The sequence below is a fragment of the Peromyscus eremicus genome, chromosome 11 (genome assembly GCF_949786415.1).
Source record: "Peromyscus eremicus chromosome 11, PerEre_H2_v1, whole genome shotgun sequence".
Taxonomy (NCBI): Eukaryota; Metazoa; Chordata; class Mammalia; order Rodentia; family Cricetidae; genus Peromyscus; species Peromyscus eremicus.
Genome location: NC_081427.1, coordinates 38,599,433 through 38,621,737, shown reverse-complemented (window position 1 = coordinate 38,621,737; position 22,305 = coordinate 38,599,433). Strand labels below are relative to the sequence as shown.

General features: G+C 43.2%; 1 protein-coding gene across 1 annotated transcript in view; it reads right to left on the bottom strand.

Moving 5' to 3' along the window:
• Nucleotides 1–13,763: 13,763 nt before the first annotated feature.
• The window catches only part of Ndufs4 (NADH:ubiquinone oxidoreductase subunit S4), a 108,400-nt gene continuing 99,858 nt past the window's right edge, over nt 13,764–22,305 (bottom strand). The window contains exon 5 of the mRNA XM_059276467.1: nt 13,764–14,452. Coding sequence (XP_059132450.1) covers nt 14,349–14,452 — 104 coding nt within the window. The 3' untranslated portion in view covers nt 13,764–14,348. The remainder of the gene's footprint in view (nt 14,453–22,305) is intronic.

Sequence of the window (22,305 nt, the reverse complement as noted above, 5' to 3'; positions counted from 1 at the left end):
AGATCACTGAGTTCGACGTCAGCCTTATCTACTGAGTGATTCCCAGGACAGCCAAAGCTACACAGAGAAACCCTGCCTCAAAAAACAAAACAAAAACAAACAAACAAAAAGATTCAATGGAAGTGTGAACTATTGGCTAGAGTATACTATAAATTCTACTCTTAAAAAATCATTAGGAAGAACAACCCCGCATCTGGGTGTGATGGTATATTCCATAAATCCCAGCACTTGGGAGACTGAAGTAGAAGGATCATAACTTTAAGGCCAGTCTGGGCTACTTAGGAAGACCCTTTCTCGCCCCTCTACCACCCTCAAAGAACAACATTAGGCATAGTAACAATACTGAGTAAATGTTAATTCATCTTTATTGTGACACTGTTATTATAATGTAGAGATTAACACGTTTCCCCCCAACCCCCGCCAGAAAGATGTATGAAACTCATTTCACTTAACTGTCCATCATCAGATGTTTCACCATCTTATGAAAAAACTTAGAGAAAATTCTGGTGGAAAAAAAAATCTGACTTTTAGATGAAGAGAAAATATACTATTATAATACACTGTTACCAAATATTATTATAATACACTTTGTTTTCAAATGAGCATTGCTTTTGTGCCCTCTTGACTGGACTGATTGGATAAGACATACCTAAGAGATCTGAATTTACCTCTGAGGACCTTTCGAAAGACATTAGTTCACGAAGGCTCGCCGTAATGAACGGGTAATCCCGTGAGGGGTTCATGATATGATGACGTCACTGGGAGATGGTGGACGGCAGGAGGTGGAGCCCAGCCTTGCTCATCCTCTGTGCTTTCGGGTTGCTATGGTTTGAGGTGCTGTCTCCGCTCCGCTGTTTGCATCATGATCAACACCACAGCCTCTGTCTGAAACCATGAGCCAAAACAAATCCTTCCTCCCTTCAGTTGATTCTGGCGTCTGGTCAGAGAAAGGGGAGTAGTGAATGCTGCGTGCCTCTGCACTAATGGAAGCTCTTGTCAAACACCAAGTGGAGACACTCCAGCTGCCTCCCCAGAGCTGTCCCCAACCCCAGCGTTCGCTTTCCTCAGCCCAGACCTACCACTCTAACAGTGGCAACAGTTTGTATTTATAGATGATCAATTAAACCACAAGCCAGGATCCAATTTTTCCTTGCAGTTTTGTGACTTAAAGTCATTTACAATTGAGATTTATCTCCAAAGAAATCTACTCTGTACTAATTATGTGATCTTTTTTTCAGTGTTGGGGACTTTCTGAAAAATTATTTTTAAAATTATTTAGGACAAAACACAATTATATTTTTTAATAAAGTAACTCTTAAATTAAAAAATTATTTATAAGTACATTCAGTATAATTTTCAGATGAGTGTTAACAACATCTTGAGCGATTATTTAAACAAGGCAATGTGCACTGAGCTAGCCTATGAACGAGCTTGTTACAGATATTATTTGCAGTCTAGCTGAAGAGGTACCAGTTAATTTATTATAATTTAAGTGCAAGAAACTTTTTCAAAGGAAAAAAAAATCAAATGTTAAACAATGGAATTTATACTGTCTGGAAATTAAGTATCATGTGGAAAAACAATGTCAATGAGAAACCATATATTAAGTGAAAAAAGGGGGTTAGCATTTAGTGCAATTTTCTTAGTTTTCAAATGTAAAATGCTATTACAATTTTGTTTTATATAAGAAAAAAAAATGTATACAAGGGCATTAATCACCAGAATCAGACCCTAGCTGTGCAGCAATTAGAGTAGTATATTTCACGTTCACATTCTTCTTTATAATTTTCTATATAGCATGCTCTTCTAACACTTCCATAATCAGAGCATGTTCAAAGAAATAATTAACAATCCCAAGAAAGCAAAGGGCACAAAGCACCCGACAGTCCCTGTCAGTTCTGTAAGATCAACTTCATAGGGCTGAAGAGGTCAGCCATGTACTCTTAGAAGAGACAGCTACCCCCCCATTCCTGCCCCCCAAAGTACCTTGCATGGTACACAGGAAGAACAGCTATTAGTTTATTAGTGATGAGTAGATACCCTAGTTTTTTAATCTCTACCTTCTCCATTTTAGAAACATGAAGAAAAATTTAACATTATTGGGATCACCAAATTGGTGTGCTGCTGCTTGATTTGGATTTAGGTTCAATCTATACTAAATAAAGACTCCATTGAAGAGTCAGGTGTTACTCTAACAGGTCTGCCTTTATATGTTACTTGGTCTTTTTTTCCTTGCAACTTGCTTTTTTCCTCCTTTGTTCTATATTTTTAGTGTTCTGATTATTATGCGTTGCTTGGAATTTCTATTCTGGTCCAGTCTATTTGGTGTTCTGTATGCTTCTTGTACCTTGATAGGCACCCCCTTCTTCAGGCCAGGGAAATTTTCTTCTATGATTTTGTTGAAAATATTTTCTGTGCTGTTGACCTAGGCTTCTTCTCCTCCTTCTATTCCTATTATTCATAGATTTGGTCTTTTTATAGTGTCCCAGATTTCCTGGATGTTTTGTGCTTGGGTTTTTTTAGACTTAACATTTTCTTTGACCAAGGTACTTCTCTCTTATCTTTGGTGCCCAACCATGTTCATTGCTACTGTGTTCGTAATAGTCAGACACTGGAAGCAGCCTAGATGTCCTTCAGTGGGTGAATGGGTAAAGAAAATGTGGTACATTTACAGAATGGATTATTACTCAGTTATTTGAAAAAAAATGAAATCATGAAATTTGCAGGTAAATGGATGGAGCTAGAAAAAAAATGATCCCAAATGAGGTGACCCAGAAAGATAAATGTGGTGTGTATTCACTTATATGTGGATGTCAGCTGTTTAGTCTTTGATAAGCAAACCATATCTGTATAACCACAGTGGTTAGGTACAAAGGACTAAGGGGAGAGAAGGATCTCCCTAGGAAGGCAAAATGGAGTAGATAGTTATGGATGAGTGAGGCAGGGACTGGCAGGGAGGGTCCCTCAGGGAGGGAGAGCCAAGAGGGGGCAATACAGTGAGGAATAGCTAAAACTATGTGCCATTCGAGGGGTCAAATGGAAAACTATTATAGTAGAATCATCCTAAAATATAGACATATATGAAGGCAATCTAAATGAAATTGTCTTCTCACTAGACCACATTCTTGACTTCTTTTCACTTAGCAATGTTGTTAGTTTTTTTTTTTTTTTTTTTTTTTTTTTGGCAATCAGAGGGCTAAGGAATGCCACAATGTCACATCATGCAATGTACCTTACACAAGAGATTTGAGGGGGTGGGAGTGGAGTCAGTCATACAAAAGACTGTCCCTGAACGAAGATGGAAGAGAGAGCAGGCCATGAAGGCTTGGACTTTATAAAGGGTACAGCAGACACGTATAGGGAGAATGTGAGACTTGTAACAGTGGAAATGTTGGCACTTGGCAGCTGGTGATGACATGGTCACTGGGGCTGGGTCACGGAAGGCAGGCTAGGGGAGCATCTGCTTCTAGAATGCGGGTGGTTCTCTGTTTTCCAACATTCCTCCTTTTTTGTTTTTATTATTATTAAAGGTGATGAAATAGAAAGGGATGACTGGTGAGGTAGGAATGGGAGCACTGTGCTCTTTAGACTGCTTCCTGTTGTCTGGGGCATCGACATCGTCTAGGCACTTACCGTCAGGACATATTCTTTAGTTGTGAGTCTCCAGCTCTGTGCTAGGAGTTGGTAGCCTTGTAACAATAACTGGTGGTTTGATTAGAGATTTTTTTGAATTTGTCATTGGAGAAACAGAGAAGGAATTGATGAAGCAGGTTGCAATTAGTAAAAGCAGGAGAATGAGAAGGGGGTGGTCAGGAAGGGCAGTATCCAATTCCATATGGGGTTCTCAAAGGCCCAAGGGCTGAAGGCATGAAGTTGTTTCTTACGTTTCTTTAGAGGTCTATTTGAAGTTGTTGGATTTTGCTTTTTACTACACCTGACTGGTTTACACAGAAGCAGCATTCTTCTTGGAGAAAGAGGTAAAGGCTGCCCTTTTTTCAGGAGTGGGGTGATCTCGTGCCCATTGGTTTTTGCGTACCACTGCTGCCAAGAAGTCCATTTGCCCTTGAAGGGTGAGTATGGTTTGGGACACCTGTTGGAGGTCCTGAATAAATTAGGAAGAAAACTGGGCTAGAAGGTTAGAGAGGTGGTCAGTCCTGCCGTCCCAGTGGCAACACCCACAGTTATTCCTGTGACAGCTACAAAAGACAGGATTTAAACTGCCCTTTTATTATGTCTGGTAGCTGCTGAATCCACCACCAGAATCCATAGGGGCTCTTCTCTATGTATCTCCCCTAAATTGGGGGAGAGAAATACTAGCATGCAAACTCCTGGCCAACTGGTGGGTTGGTGATGGTAGACTTGAGTACCACAAAGAATTGAGGTGCTGCGGACGGTACGGTACTGGGGCTGAGGTGGGGTATCAAGGGTTAGGGTTTTATTGTAGCCTAAGAGATTGAAAATGTGTCCTGGATGACTTAAAGCAGTTTGCCATGCCCAAGAGGACAGTATGAAAATGGTAGGGAGTTGTGGCAATGCCGGACACAGGGCAGTTGGTGGACGGTGAGGTAGGGTTATTTGATGACGTGACAGGGGTGGCTGTAAGTGGCAGTTGTAAGCTAGTCCAGGAGGAACACACACCCAGCAATCCCCAAAGCTGCCTGGTTGGGTGACATCAAGGAGCTGGTAGGCCAAGGTCAGAGTCAAAAGAAGGAGACAAAATGACAGATTTGTATTAGTTAGGAGAGGGGATATTAAGGAGGTTGTGGTCTTGGAGGAGTGTTGAATCACCTCCTCTATCACTCTTATCCCCAGGGATTGAGTAATCAGGAGATATTTTCTCTGGATTTGCATGTGCTTATGAGGTAGGTGCCATGGGTTGAAGAAGTAGTAGAACTTACTGGTAGCACCTGTTTCCCTCCTGAGATCTATGGGTTCCTGACATAGAGGTAAAGGGCCCCATCTTGTCAATAGACGAGGGAATCGGAGCAAGGATGCACATGTGGTATTGGCAAGACCAATATGGGCAGCCTCCATATGTCTGGACATTTACAGTACCCTTCTGTCTGGTCATAGAGGAAGTAGGTGGAAAGGTCATGGGTTGAGGAAGGAAGGGTGCATACAGGGGTGATGGGAATTTTAATTGGCACCTGAGAGCCTGGATGGAACAATTATCCAATGCTATTTGGAAGGACCATTTGCTAGAAGTGGGATTTTGTGAACCTTGAGTCTCCATATGTAAGAGTTGCCCTGGAAAGCAGCAGACAAGAGGGAAAAAAGCAAAAACCTATGTGTAGTTGAATTTTTCTTTGGGCCACCAGATCACAAATAACTACACAAGACTTATTATTAATTATGAAAGCTCAGCCTTAGCTTAGACTTGTCCCACTAGCTCTGGTAAGTTAAAGCCCCATTTATTTTAATCTATGTTCTGTCATGTGGCTCGTTACCTCATCTCTCTGTACTGCCCATGTTGCTTCTTCTACATCTCCAGGCCCAGAAGTCCTGCCTATAATGCCTGCCTAGCTATTGGCTGTTCAGCTCTTCATTAAACCAACACAGCAATATATCTTCATACAGTGTACAAATATCCCACAACACCTATGTCCAATCCGGTAGAGCTGAGCATGGCTGCTGGGGTAAAGCCTCATTCTTCTGGAACTAGGGACAAGGTGGTTGATCTCAGTGTCCAGTGAAACTTAAGGGAGCAGGGTCCTGTTGGGGTTGATGTATATGAAGGGAAGTTATTTTGAGGTAGAGGAATAAAGGGCTTATTTGGGAAGTTCATATAACACACACCTATCACCCTTGCATTCAAGTTCTCCACCCCCCAAAAAGATTTAAAATGAGAGAGAGAGAGAGGACAAGTCTGATTTTTGTTGTCCATATAGTCACCGGAGCATGGTCAAACTCCAGTGGCCTGCCTCTTAAAGAGAAGTGAGCCTTTCCCCACATACATCCCCCAGTAGGCCATCTATTGTAGAGAGCTACACTTCAGCATTCTTATCACAATTGAGAGTTTTCTTTGATGGCTTCCTGTCTAGGTCATTAATTTCTTTGGGGGTAGTGGTACGAGTTGTCACAGAAACCTTCTACGTGTCTCTTTCAACTATGAGTCTGCAGTCATTATGACCACTACAGAAGCTTCCTTGCCCTTACAGTCAGCAGGAGCACAGATCATGGACATCCACCTGGCCTCTGGTGTCAGCACATGCCATGGACTTCAGCATGGTCTCCAGTGGTAGTATAGGCCATGTAAACCCACAGCCCTGAGCGACAGCCCAACCAATGGACATCAACATGGATTTAGGTGGTAGCACAGAACATGGACACCTGCATGGCTTTCAGTGGTAGCATGGGCCATGGACATCAAACTTGACCCCTGGCTGCAGCAGAACACAGACCACAACATGGCCCTTGGTGGCAGCACACATCACAGACATCAACATGATTTCAGGTGGCAGCACAAACAATGGACATTTGCATGGCTTTCAATAGTAACATAGGCCATTGACATCAATATGGCCCCCAGCTACAGCAGGATCATGGACCCAGACATGGCCCCTCCGTGGTAACATGGGCCACAGATATCAACATGGCCTTTGGTGGTAACAAGGGCTGCTGTTACCCCAACTACAGCAGGACAACAGGCCCAGACATGGCTCCCAGTGGCAGCATGGACCACAGAAATCAACATGACCTCAGACAGTATAGGTCATGCACATGCTTAGGCATCTGACGTCAACATGGTTCAGCCTCCTCCATCCTTCCCACCCCTCCACTGTAAATTCATTCATCACAGTAGCATTGGAAGCTGCAGCACATCACTTAGCTCTATATACAAATACTCATGGCTACAAGTCATTGGTCTGGATGGCCTCTGGTCTCTGAAGCACCATAAATAGCAAACTATCACAGAGACAGCCATGCTTTAGGTTTTCATCGACGATGGCAATGACATGATCCCAAATCTGGTTTTGCAGTTCCAGTTCCTCCTTGAGGTCCAGCAGCTCAGAGGTGGAGTAGATGTTGGGTTGACCTACATGAAGTGTTGGATCTGGGCCTGGATGGCAGCTGAATTTGTCAGGCCACTCCCTTGCAGTGGGCTCTTCTGGGCAGTCCCACCAGGCTGCCTGACAAGGGTATTTGTGTGTATGTGTAGTCCTGGCTATCCTGGAACTTGCTCTGTATACCAGGTTGGCCTTGAACTCAAAGATTTGCCTACCTCTGCCTCCCAAGTGCTGGGGTTTAAAGGCATGTACCACCATTGCCTGGTGACAAGGGTATCTTTTAAGAAGTGGTGAGTTCCTTCTCTTTCCCAGGAACTGGGGATGGTATGGAATATGGAATGCCAAGGGATGTTGAGGGCTTTAGATAGGGTTTGGGAAATTTGGAAGGTGTAGTCAGGGCCACTGTCTGATTGGAGGATGCAAGGAGTCCAAAGGGAGGAATGAGGTTGGAGACTGAGTCCTTTTGTTGTTGTTGGGGAATACCTCTATCTACCTGAGAAGGTGTCCACCAAGACCAGGAGGTATCTAACACTGTTGGTCATGTGGGTAAAGTCAAGTTGCCAGTCTGTTCTGGCCTGGTGAGAAGGAAAAGGGGGGCTGTGGTAACTGGAGATGGGGTCTGACATTTGCCATATTTTACAAGAGGCAGTAATAGCCTTAAGAGATACAAACCTTCATGGCTGGGCTTTAATGAAGTGAGACAAGTCTTGGCTATTAGGCTGGAAGAGCTGGTGTAGATAGGACAGAATTTGTTACATGTCGGGAGGGTGGTAGTGGGATGTGGGTGGTAAAGCAAGCACGTCCTGGAGTGGGTGAGATGGGTCTGGGCCTCCAAGGGCCAAAGCTCTTGCCACTTCATAGGCTCAATTATTTCCCTTAGAGATGATGGAATTGTTGGTCTGGTGGGTCCAGCAGTGGACAGTTCCTACAGCTGTGGGACATGGGAGGCTTTTTAACATGGCCATAATTTGGTCTGAGTTAGTTATTGATCCTCCTTTTGTTGTAAGTAGTCTGCACTCTTTCCAGATGGCAGCATGGGACAAGAGGATCTGGAAGGCAAAATTCAGAGTCTGTGTAGACGTTTAGGGATTGTCCTTGTGCCAAGTGGAAGGCATGGGTAAGAGCTATTAGTTCATCCTGTTGATTAGTGGCATGGGCAGGGAATACCTGTGCCTCAACCACCTCAGTATCTGACACTATGGCATAGCCCACTTTTCAGGCCCCCTTGTATAAAAAGGAGCTGCCATCTGTGACCAGGTGTAGATGGCCTGAGGCAATGTGCCCTCCTGTGTGTGCGAGGGATAGGGCAGTATTTCCTCTTAAGGTTTCAATGCAAGAATGAGACGAGGAGTGGTTGGTTGGTGTTTGGTCGGGGAAGATTTGAGATGATGATGGGTGGGCATGATTGGGAAATAAGTTTGGCGTCTTCTACTAGTGCCACTTGGAGGGAGAGAACCTGGGAGGGAGGTAGAGTTTGTAAGCCTTTATACATTAACAGGTGGAACAGGTTGTAGGAGAAGATAGTGCTAGGAGACCCAAAAGTTAGTTTTTGGGTCCATGAACGAGGAGCTGCTGACGTGCATATGAAGGGTGCCCATCCCTGGGTGGTAAAGTCTTAATTTCTTTGCCAGGTAGGATATGAGTGTCAAGGAAGGTCCCAGTTAGTGGCCTAAGACTGCATGGGCACAGCCTTCTTTTTTGTTAAACTGTGGGAGAAGGGCTGGGTTAGGCCTAGAAGGTATAGTGCTGGGGCCTGAAGGAGGGCCTGCTGGAGCTTCTGAAAGGAATAGGTAATGGGTATGAGAAGGGGTTCATGTGAGGAGGCAAGGGCTGCCTCATAGAAGGTGGGCAAGGAAGGAAATGGAGGGGACCCAGGAGTCTAAGAAGCCAGCTATTCCTAGGAATGCTAAAATCTCTTTGGTAGAGGGGACCTTGAGGGACTGGATTAGGTGTTTTCTATCCAAGGAAATGGCTTTGTGGTTTGGGGTAGTGGTTAGGCCCAAGTAGGTGACCTGAGGGGTAGACAGCTAGACCATAAATGGTGAGACTATAGCACTGGCTGGACAAGAAATTTAGAAGAGCAGAGGTGTCAGTTTGACTAATTCATAGGGACAGACCACAGGAGAGAAGGTGTTCTACATATTGTATAAGTTTAGATTTGAGGAGAGACAGAGAGAGTAGATCAGAGGCCAGGGTCTGGCCAAATAGGTGTGGGCTGTCCCGGAACCCCTGGGGTAGGACAGTCCAGGTGAGTTGGGTAGAGGTGGGTATCAGGGTCAGTCCAGGTGAGAGCAAAGATGGTTTGTGACTGTGTGTCAAAGGGGAAGAGAAGAAGGCGTCCTTGAGGTTCAGGACTGAGAAATGGGAGGTCCCTGAGGGGTAGTGGAAAGGAATGTGTAAGGGTAGAAGGGGGGGCCACTGCAGAATTGAAGAGATGGAGATCTCAAACCAGGCAGCAGGCCCCACTGGACTTTTTAACTGCAAGATAGGGGTGCTAAAGGACAATGTGGGGTGAAGTCGATGTTTTTCTTAGGAGGTCAGAGACGATAGGCTTAAGTTCCCTGAGGCGCTGGAGAGTGAGACTGGGTACTAGGCTTGGGTGTACTGGGTAGGGTCCTGTAATTGGATAACAATGGAGGAATGGTGTTTGGCAGCAGAGGGTTTTGGATATCTTAGACTTGGGGGGTTCACCCAGGAGGCTGGCAAAGGAGATGACATGTTGGAACCAGTAGTTTGGGTGGCTAGGAGGAGGAGAGAGGCTACTGGTGAGCTTGGGATCAGGCAAATGTGGGGAAAAAGGAAATAGTCTTCCACTGGCTAGAAGATCCCTTCCCAATAAGGGGACGGAACAGGTTGGCACCACCAGGAAGGAATGAAAGGAATGCCCCTGAAAATACAATTAATTGAGTGATGGGGTCTGATGAGGTTTTAAGACTGTCCCCCTACCCTGACAATAGGGAAATGAGGAGAGGTGGGTTCTCTAGGCTCTATCAGGACCAAGTAAGCGTCCTCAGTGTCCAGGAGGAAGGGGACGGACTGCCTTGATACCATAATGACTACCAAGGGTTCCCTGTCAGAGATGACAGTGGTTGGTTAGGCCAAGGGGGCTGGGATCCCCTTCAGCCTCCAGGTTTAAGATGTTGGTTGGATGGCCATCTGGGTCTGATGTCCTCATGTCTTGAGGGACATGGGGGGGCAGTCAACAGATCAATGTCCTTCTTGATGGCACTTTGGACATGGCTGGGGTGGCCTGCAGGGTTAGGGCAGACCTGGGCCCAGTAACCTTCCTGAGCACATTTTAAGACGGGACCCAGTGGTCCTTGAGCCTTAGGAGGCAAGGGAGCCTGGGCAGTCACTGAAGCTGGTTGACTGGCCTTGGCCAGCATTTGGTATTTCTGTTTATGGGCTTTTTCATCTCTATCATGGTACACCTTAAAGGCCTGCATTTAAGACTTCTGCCTGTGGGATTAGGGGTCCTCTCTCCAGATGCTTAAGCTTGGCCCTAATGCCAGGGAAACTCTGGAAAAAGAAATAGGTCATGAGGAGTTGTTTACCCACTGGGTTTTTAGGGTCTAGATTGGTATATTCTAAGAGGGCCTTTGTAAGGTATTCTAGGAATTGAGATGGGTTTTCCTGTTTGTCCTGGATTGGTTTGAGGCCAGCCTTATGGAGACTGGAGAGGAGGCATGTTGTAAATTGATCTCTAGCTAGAATGCCACCTAGGGTATTGTAGTTCCATTGGGCATCCCAGTTGGGGCCATCTCAGCCCTGGTCAGGTGTGCTGTGTTAATTTGGTGGATTTCATTTGTGTGTGCTCTAGCCTGTCCCCAAACTTGCCTGTGCTCTTTGGGAAGTAGGTTGCTAGTCAGAATCACATATATGTCATAGAAGGTGAGACTGTAGGATTGGGTGATATATTGGAATTCTTTAATGAAAGTAGAGCAGTTAGGAGTCCCCAATTCATTTTCTATTTGAGAGTTCACTTAATGAAAAGGGACATGTACCTTTATCAGGGTGTCTACCCTTGCAGCCTCCTGCAAAGGCAGAATGGGGGCTAGGTTAGGTCGGGTTGGGAGAGGTAGAGGGAGTCCCACAGTGGAGTGGGAGTGAGTAGCAGGGGGACTGTAAGTTGCTGGTGGGGTGAAAGTAGGTGCTTAGATGGGATGGTTAGAATAGCCTACTGCTGGAGAGTGAGGAGACCGAAGGAGCTGGAGGAAGAGAAGGAGCTATGGGTCAAGGCTGGTAAAGGTGAGGGGGCCTCATTAGCGGGATCATGAGTAGGGTAGGAATCATCTTGTTCAGACTTCATAGCTAAAAGGAGCTCAGTTGGGGGAATAGGGAGAATAGAAGGAAGGCTTGGAGCAAAGGTTAAAAAAAAATTGCACATAGGGAATCTGTTTCCACTTTCCAAATAGCTGGCAGTAGTTATAAAGGTTCTGAATAATACTGGGATCTAGGGTGCCACTGGGCAGCTTTTTGAGTGATTATCTAAGGGATATTGACTTAGTTAGGGTTTATTATTGCCATGAAGACACACCATGACCATGGCAACTCTTATAAAGAAAACCTTTGAGGGTGGCTCCCTTACAGTTTCACAGGTTGTCCATTATGATAATGAAGGGGAGCATGGAAGGATGCAGGCAGATGTGGTGCTGGAGCTGAGAGTCCTACATTTTTGACTCAGAGGCAACAGGAAGTCAACTGACTGTCACACCGAGTGAAGCTTGAGAAAAGGACCTTAAAGCCCGCCCCACAGTGACACACTTCCAACAGAAGGTGTGGCCCAGATTAAAGGTGTTCCCTCTAGTCTCAAGGTCTGGATTAAAGGTATGTCATCCAACCTCCTCCAACAAGACCACACTTCCTCCAACAAGGCCACACCTCCTAATAGTGGCCCTCCCTATGAGCTTATGAGAGGGGGGCAAATACATTCAAACTACCACAGATATTGAGGCCAGATTTGACTGCAAAGGCACTAGGCCTAGGGATCACATGTCCTCTAAGAGGCATCCCAAAGGGGAGCCAGAAGGTATGGATGACTCCATTCCCATGGGTGAGGAGGAGAGAAAGGTTCTATGCCTGTAGCCTAAGGGATCCCTAGGACTCAGGGGGAACTGAACAAGGAAGACAGAGCTGTTCAGTGAGTCATCACTACATTCTGGGGGTCAGAGCGAAAAGCCTGAGGAGATTGGGTATCTAGTACCAGGGCTTTCAAGGAAAGCCAAAAGGCAAAAACATGCTCAAAAATTGAAGAGAAATGGTCAGAGGTGGGGTAGGTGAAGATCATGGCTGAGGGTACCTCCACCTCCAAGAATACCAGAGGGTGGGGGATCTTCAATGATTACTCCCTTGGATCCAGGGAAGCATTTGCACTAATCAAAGGGAAAACTTACCAATTGCTGCTGTTGGATGGGTGCTCAGTGATAGGTGGGTCTGTGCAGGTTGACTGGAGATAAGCGACAGAGTCCCAGTGTAGCTTAGACCCCCAAAGGGGGGCATAGGCCCTAGGCCCTAGGATATCCTACCAAGTCTTGGCACCAATGTTAGGGTTTTTTTTTTTTTGTGGTGATCAGATGGCCAAGGAATGCCACAAAGTCATGCCATGCAGCAGACCTCACATGAGAGATTTATGGGGGGCAGGGGTGCCCCTGAATGAGGATGGGAGAAAGAGAACAAGCTGTGGTGAAGGCTTGGGCTTCACAAAGGGTATAGCACACGCAATAAGGAGAATACGCGATTCATGGCGACAGTGAAAATATTATGTCGCATTTGGTGGCTAGTGACCATGTGGCCACTGGTGCTGAATCACTAAAGGTGGGCTGGGGAGCACCTGGTTCTGGAATTGTGGGTGGTTTTTGGTTTTTCAACAAATGTACCTTGGGCATCCCTTCTAAAAATTCACATAGATGTACCTTGTTTTATTGTAACATTTTCCTTAGTGTGCATGCTTACATGCTAGTGAAGGTCAAAGAAGAACTTGCAGAAGTTGGTCCTCTCTCTCTCCTGGGCCCCCAGCATCAAACTCAATTCAGGTCATCAGGCTTGGCAGCAGATGCTTTGACTTGCTGACCCATCTCTCCCTAGCCCAGGTACATCTTCTATTTTAATAGTTCCATAATTCTCCATTCTCAACTTCTTCGACTAGACATCTACACTGTTTCAACTTACTAGCTTTTAGAAACAATTTTGCAGAGAAAATCTCTGTTTGTTTATCTCTGTGTCCATCCCTTGGCTGTTTTAGAGGCAGATTTTTAGAATGAAATGCAGTATATATTCACATGTTTTTAAAGGATTGTCAATATGCTCCCCCAAACAAAACTGTATTCTCTGATTCACTTTGTTGAGCTAGAGCAACATGTTACAGGTGTTTCTCTGAAATAATGGAGAAAATGTACATTTACACACTGAAGAGCTAACATGCTATTACTACAGCACATTTCTCTGCAGCTACCAGAAGCTACATGGTACATGGGTTTGAAGCAGGCGGTTCCAGTGTCACCTTCAGTATCTGCGAGCACTGTTACCTGAGCCCACTATTTAATCCTTTTTAGGTCTTGATTTGGATCTCTTCTTTGCAAAATGGGAAACATAAGTACCCCCCTGATACGGTAGTTATGAGGGTTCACAGCCACGGCATTTTTCTGAGAGCATGATGACAGCATGGCTTCATGGGTAATCATGTTGGCCACACAGTTGCAACCAACAAAATGTATTTACTTACATTTTAAAAGCACAACAGTTTAAAAACACCAAAGGTCCCAAAACACTCAGTTTTATTTTGTTTTGAATATTTGTTTCCAAAGAACAAAAAATCTCCACCAGAAGCACTCACAATCAGCACATGTCATAAGGCAGAATGTGGTATGGACAAATCCATTTACTTCCATAAGCACTGAGAAAACAGAAAGCTGTAATTGAAAAGGAGAATGTTCGCTGTAAGGGAGTTAGGTTGAGGGTTATCAGGTTGTACAATAACCATGCATTCCTCTACCTGTGGCAAAAGGATAGTAATGACGGCTTGGAGTTTATACAGAACTGATTTGGGAGTGGCTCTAAAAAGCAGCCAGAAAACACCTAGGTGGCAGCTGTTTCCAGGCATCTGCTTTAGTAGATTCTAAGTGCCATGATTTCCTAGAGGATGAACACCTCCAATCTCTCTCTGCAGGAAATTGTAATGTGTTTAGTGTGAGACATCACAAACAATAAAAACAGAAACTGCCACGTGTACCTGTGGTTCAAAGGTCACATTTATTAGGAGATTAAGAGGTGCATTATCCACGGACTATTAATAGTGCCCAGCTGACTTTATTCACAGTCAAGGGGAAATGCAGCAGTGCCAACCTATTTTGTAGACACCCTTGTTCTTTTGTTCCAAGAAAAGTTTGCAGCGTACGACTTGGACTTGGGTTTTGGAGTCTTCTTGTCTTCCACATCACAGCTCCATCCTAGATGGAAAACAAAAGACATAAAACCAAAACAAACCCACAGGAACAGAATTAATGAGGATGCTTAAGAAACACAGCAAGCAGAGGCTAACTTTTATAATTTCATGTTCACTTACCAGTAGGAATAAATGTCAACACATCTGAAATATAAATATTTAGTAATTTGTTTCCTGAAGATGGTTGTCGTATTTTAAAGTAAAGGTATAACCCATGATTTAATTTCTCCTTCCTTAGAATTTCATGCTTAGTTACTATGGCTTAAAATACGACATCTTTAACTACTACAAAAACCACTCAATAGTGTAATTCACCTCAGTGCCTCTATGACAGTCTGGAACACATTCCCCCTTGAGAGATGAACAAGTTCTGTCTGTCCCCTTACTATTTGTTTAGTGATTGTCATTAGTTCAAATCATAGACTAACAACACAAATTTTGAGACCAGACTAAAAGCCAGCTGGATCTGAACATCTGTTGGGACCTGGAGAATTGTACTTAAAATCTCCTGAATTTGAGAGTTAAAGGCAAACCTAACTGAGAGCCTTTGGTCAAAAATGTTCTTTTCTGAGTTTGTATCTTCTGTCCAAACACATTTTTGTGTGTGTTTTATACCTTTGGAAACTGGACTTATTTGTAAGAGCATCTCTGTTTTGAGTCCCATTTAGTTCTCCGCAAAGAAGGGAAAAATCCAATCAACACTCCTCCTTGAACAAATTGTTACCCTATGTTCCCTTAGGCTAAGCAACTCTTAGAGCTTTTCTTTTTTCTCTCAGGACTCGTCTTCAAAGAACTCCTCTTGAAGCCTGTTCCATGATCATCATGTATAAAATGTCCAAACTGCGTATTATCTAGTTAAAACAAGTGACTTCTTGGTTGTACAAATTCCAGTGTCTCTTTATGGGGACAGTACTTGAGTAAAGTACACTGAGTAACACTCAGGCCAGTGGGTCCTTAGCAGGAATCCAATTATCAATTATGTCATAGATCATGACCTGTGAAGTTCAAAGTATCCCACTGTAATTGTTCAAGAAAGGAAAATAGTAGCACGGAATCTGATACTTAAACTTTTTAAACTACTTGATTCTCCACCATCCCACTGTTAGAACTCAATGTTCAAACAAAGCTCATTACCTATAAGGACATGGGAGATCCGAAAGGCAACGTCACCATTAGACTAGCTTCAACACTGTCACAGTTCTTTCTTTTTTGTGTGAGGGATAAGTGCACACAGTGTAGAAAGGGTTTTACAAGGGAAGCTCCATGCCTTCAGAATGACCTTTCTCACTGGATATCACTTCTGTGAGATGTAGCAAATGTTTGAATGGCTGTCTTAATTGTGATGTATGTGAGCTCATCACAATAAAGTGGTTAAGAAAAAACATATAAAAATACCTATTTAATTCATGTGCTCAACATTACTCTCAGAGTAAATGTTTTGAGTACTTTCCTACTCATTAATAACACTACAGTTTAGGAGAAGCTGATCTCATAAAATACAAGTACATTAAATGGTTATTTCCACTTCAGAACATTATTAAAAGACATTAGAATAGTACCTACTTTATAAGGTTGTCATGAGGAATGGATCTAGTCAAAGTATTCATATAAATAAATTTCCATTACAGATATATTATATCCATTATATCTATGTAATGAACTGGATATAATTAGCAACAACCTAGTTATTAAGTATTGATAGGTGAGTTAATGGACTAGTCCGAGCATGATCATTTAAATACTACAAACTTCTAAGGCACTTTCCACATTCATCAGCAAATGCTGGTAAGTGTAGAAACACAATCGAATGAAGCAGATACAATAGATATTTACTGAACACTTGCTATTTGTATAAATTAATGATAGCTCATCATATGTGAAGGACTATTTTTAGAGACTGGAGGTAAACAAAAGAATAGGACAAAACAAAACTCCCCAAACTTCTTAAAGCTAATGGGGAAGAAAAATTATTAAACAAGTGCATAGTAATCAAGGTACTGACATAGATACTATCTGAATGGAATGCCTTTTTCCTTCCTTCCTTCCTTCCTCCCTCCCTCCCTCCCTCCCTCCCTCCCTGAGAAGGTAAAGTAAGACCGGGAGTGCACTAGGTGTCAGGCAAAGAAAAAGTAGTTACTTAGGCCCTGAGGCAAGAACACAACCGGTGGACTGAGGGCCCTGTTTGAATCTGTAAGTTACTTGGCTGATGGGGCAGGCATTATAGATAGTAAGTTATACATATAATATAGTTATATGTGCTGGGCAGTGATGGTGTGCACCTTTAATCCCAGCACTGGGGAGGCAAGGGCAGGCAGATCTGTGAGTTTGTGGCCTGCCTGGTCTACAGAGTGAGTTCCAGGGCAGCCGGAGCCATTACATAGAGAAACCCTATCTTGAAAAACAAAAAACAAAGTTATATGTAATTGGTCATGATTTAGTTATACCCAGATTAAATGTATCTATTTATAAAAGAAAAAATAAAACACATAGAAAAATAGGTTGACTTTAAAGCCATACACTGTTCACCTCATATGTAAAACCGAGTTTCTTTAAATGTATCTTGTAGGGCTGGAGAGATGGCTCAGCGGTTAAGAGCACTGGCTGCTCTTTCAGAGGTCCCGAGTTCGATTCCCAGCAACTGCATGGTGGCTCACAATCATCTACAGTAGGATCTGATACCTTCTTCTGGAATAAAGGTATACATGCAGATAAAGTACTCAGACATATAAAATAAATATTTATTTTTTAAAGATTTATTTATCTTGTAGTTACCATTTTTATTTTACCCACTTACTTTTAGCCTGATTGTGTAGTTTGTTTTTTTTTGTTTTTTCAACTTAAAAAGTATTTTTACAAGACTTTTAAGAATTCCGGAAAACGAAGTCTATGTGCCCACAGTGCTCACTCCACCTTGTTCCACCTATGAAGGAACAACCAAGACGTTTTCTAATGTCGATTCTATGTCTTGTTATGACAGTCATTGGTTAGATTACTTGGGAATTGCATAATCTTTTTTTGCCAATTGATGGGTGAGAAACATGCTTTATTATACCACCTACTGCCTGCCAAGACATACTTTCCAGTTTAATAATGGTATCCTGAAAGGAAATGAAGAAATGGGAACATATTGACAAATACTATGAATTCTACTGCTCACCTTACATCAGAACCTAGGCATAGCTCTACTATTATCTGTTCTGGTTATAGACTTCCAAAATGCTGTCAGGGTCAGTGCCATGAGAGAAGATTGGACTATTCAGACACAGAAATGAGCACCCGGTTTAGTTTACTCCTGAGAACGCTAAGCTAGACTACATTGTTACCAATGGTGATACAGTTCCGAAGAAACCTGTGGTCTGGATCTGATCTCTCTGACTGCCCCACCAGTCACTCAAGATTGTCAGGATATATAGGGACAACTGTCTCCCCTCATGTTTTTCTGTTCCTAAAGCTGAACAAGCGACTGCACTTGTCTGACAAAAAGCAACAGGGTTAGGAGACAGGCTGATGGCAGTCTAGTAGATAGTGGAGGTAAAGTAAGACGATGTAACTTTAGATTTCCACTCACTCAGAACACACTTCTGCTCTGTTCTGGGACATTATTAAGAAGATATCAAATATGTACTTAGCAATGGGTAAGTTACGGGAATTCTATATGCTCCTCTATTTTTACTTCTCATCTGAAATTTGTTCCTAAAGAGGAAGAATGTTACATGAAATAGAACACAGACAATTTCTTAGTACAATATTCACAATGTCCGAATCTTAAAACAAATAACCCAGACTTGTGTTTTAGATGAAACAGTACGCTGTCTGAGGAATGCTTATATAACAGGAAGGTGCAGTCTACGACAATGGTCCTGTATGCCGTCTTATTAGGTCACTCAAAACCAGACCCTGCTTCTTCCAGCTGTGCAACAAGATCAAAGCAACTGAGTCCAAGGCAGCTGCCCAGCGATGGAGTAAAGCTCCTGGGACCGCCATCACTTCCCACTGAGGAGAGTAGCCATATGGCACAGATTAGCCACAAATCCACCCACCAGCACCTACATGATGAGAGAAGCTGACTGCTGTTTCACACAGTAGAATGCTTTCACAAAAATATTTTGAACTTTAAACTACAGTATAAGAGAAGTACATCTGGCAAATGCTTAGGAAACTTAAAATGTGATCTTTAATGTCCAATAACAAATTTCTTTTTATAAAAGCAGGCCATCTTATTTTATAGATCTCTACATTGTGGCTGGATTGTACTATTTCCGATGCAATGATTGGTGCAGGCTTTTCACACATGCACGTATCCACTACGCATGCATGCACACATGCCCTTGATAACAAACCGGATCACAACAGTTAGGACTTTCATATGAGATAAAGGAAAGCCACTCATTTTGATTTACAGAACTATTTCATTTATGGCTCAGTAATAAAAAAAAATACAGAGAAACATTCATTTGTTCTTTTACTGCCTATGACAAATTTTACTCTAGAAACCCTGATTGCAATTCTGTGAAAGGTTCTTCTCCTTCGATAACATAATTGCAAACCTGACATTAATTAGGATGGAAGTAAACAGTTTAATAATCTGTGCTGGGACAAGCGAACACCACATAATGTGACACAAACAATTGGAAGATACTGCTACACCTCAGGGATCAGAACAAGCAAGTCTGAGACACCAAGGAAAGCACAAGGGTAATTCAAGCCACTTACTGGATTCTAGTCTGGTATATCACACCTAGTGGAAGGCCAAGTGGACACCTAACATTTAAGATGAGGCAAGGTAGAAAGTCCAGGAATTTCATTTCAAAATCCCACTTTGAAATGATTTTAAGTACCTAGATATTCTTTTAGAAGGGACTAAGGTTGTGGATAGACTGGTGGACAATCCTTTCTGTGAAAGGACATAAGATGCCAGCAAGCAAATCAAGGCACCCACAGAGCACCTGTTAGATTTCCTAGAATAACAAACACCTTCTACCTGCTGGAGCTGTGGCAGCTTTCAAAACCCCACCCCCTCTGACACAACAGTCAATGGTCTCGGTAAGTTTATTTCTCAAATAATATATTGTCATAGAGATTAGTATTGTTTCCAAAACAGTAATTGGAAACACCTATTCAGAATTTGCCATAAAACAAACCAAGATATCAATCAATTACTGTGACTTTTGTTTCAAAAGTTTCAAAATCAGTAGGAATTTAGAACACTTTTTAAAAAAATTCCTTGATATATGCAAATATCTAAAAATCATGACCAGAAATGTTGAGGTAATTAGTCTGGGGCATGGGCTATGCATAAGATTTCCCAGAATCCTACTTAACTCCTAATGCACTAGGAACCCCACCAAAGCACCACAGAGAATCCTACCATAAGACAAATGATTCCAGAACTCTAAGGGGAGGAGGGAGTGGTCTATGGAATAACCCCTCTTCCTTATTCTCTCAGTCCCCTGAAATGTCTCAACCAGGGACTAGGAATGAAGAGCTAAGCAGGACAAACTCTTTTGTAGGCTGTTGGTACAAATACTACTCACCTGTGAATTCGCTTACTCATAACAATTCATTTGTAGCCCCCAAATCAATATGCCTATCCTTCTGTGGTCAGTTCTGATGTGCACAGAAGGGAAACAGACTTGGAATGGCCTCCTGGCTGAGGTCAAGCAAAGTATTCTCTGTCTTGTGGTTCAGCCCTCAGACTCTCAGGTGTGCCCCTCACTGCCTATTTAGAGCCACATTTTTTGTTGATTTTTGTTTTGGTACTTTCACTGACTAGAAAGAATAGTTCCTGGGCATGGCGCTAAAAGACTATGATGTGACAATATGCGTGTAGAATAACCTTGGTTCAGGTATGAATTAGCATGCTGTTGTTTACAAGCTCAGTGTGAAGTATCTGTAGGAGATACATACAACAAACTAGTGTTGATAACTGATAAAAGGCCCTGACCAGAGGCTTGGAGGAACTCACTTCTATCTTCCTAGAACAACTGTTCAGTATCAGTCTGCTGATATCAGAGAACATGATTATCACCAGTAAAGTGAATGGCTACAGTTTACAGGCACATATTGAAAGATTTACAACACGCCCCCACGGTCAGGCGTGTTCGCATATGCCTGGCGGACACTTCCGCCTAGCCAGGCCCAGGTCAGGATAGCCATTTCCGGGTCAGGGCATCTCGCGGGACCGAGATGCGTGACGTTTCACTGGCCACGTAAGCGCGCAACGTGGCCATGTGATCTGAGCGCTTGCGTGTAGTAGTGACGCTGATCTGTCCACGCCCAGCCTTTAAAATCAGGCGCCATGCTCCTGGTTCCTCCTTCTCCACACACGTGTTTCCCGCAGGCCTGTTCACTCTCTGTCCCTTTACCTTTAATAAAACTCTTTGTTAGCGGATTCTGTCGTGTTTCGTGGCATTTCCTTGCTGGGTAAGAACACAACGCAGCTAAAAAACTAACACATATATTCTGTCCTATCTCCCACCCACTGACCTTATTCTAGAAATACTAACTTTGTATCCATTTGAAATTTATATCAACACTCCTTTCCCCATACAAGTGCATGTTATCTTTGTTAGGTTTAAACAAACAAACAAAACAAACAAACATAAGCACCCCAAAAGGGCAAATCCACTGACTTGATCCAAAACGACAGTCTTGGCTCAGCTCAAAATGGACTATAGAAGGGCTGCCATTGGATGATACATTCAGCATTCCCCAGGAACCTATGACCCAGGTTTCTGTCTGTCACGAAGAGCCACTTCCCTATCTCCCCTGCCTCTGGCAGAGGAGACTCCTGGCTTTTATTGACATGTACCCCTGGTGCATACCAAAGCCAATGCTAGCCTCCAGCCTCTTCAGATCCCTATTCACAAATACTTGTTATGCATCTCAAAGCACGTCCCTGTTAGGCTCCTGGTGTTTCTCATATCCTCCACTCCTCCCCTTTGCTAGCTCCAGGCTGTCCAGATTAGTTACTTCCCACTCTATGAAGGGTTCTCCCCCCTGCCTCTGCTAGTCTCTGTTGCTCTTCTCTTGCAGATAGCCCTGGCCATGTTCAGTCCACTTCTTTTACCTCTGCTCTGCACTCTTCCAGATGCCGCTGGATAGTCTCTCTCTCCCTTATCCATAATAAAAACCTTTCTCCTGACCATGGGGTGGGCATTTTGGTAGTGTCGTTACTATGCCCAAGTCTTGACTTGGTTTTTTGGGCTGTCTGTAACATCTGCCAGGCTTCTTTGTATCTCATGAGTAATATAACTTCTTTAATTTATGTGTTCGCTTCATTCACAAGCCAAATCTGAGAGACCACGGCCAGAAAATACAGATTAAAGTCATGTTCCACTTTGCTAACTGTGAAGTTTTACAACCACAGAACAACGTTTGTGATTGAGTCACCGTGTAAATCCATTGGTGGGAACATGAAGTAGGTAGTTTAAAGCAGAAGGCTCTCCTCAGTTACTGCAGGCCTCAGATGCTATCTGTAGTCTAGTAATGCATTTCAACAGGTTTTATCTGTTAGTCACAGGATGTTACGTCAGACACAGGTGGACAAATCATGACTATTACGGGGTTAAAACTACTCCAAGAATTGTAACTTAGCTCTGACCTATAAATTCTGCTCTTTGCACCATCATTAATACTCTGATCAGAAGGTGCAGTTCTTTCACACTACACACAAGGGAAGGAAAGAAAGGCTTTTCTGAATTAGAGGTATGCAGGTGGAGCTAGTCACACCGCATTTATGACCTCAGTGCTAAAATTTCAGATGGGTTAATAAACCCACAATTGTGAACTAGTTCATACCAGAGAGCTATTTTCTTTTCAGTAAGTCCAAATTCTTAATTTATTTGAACTCAAAAC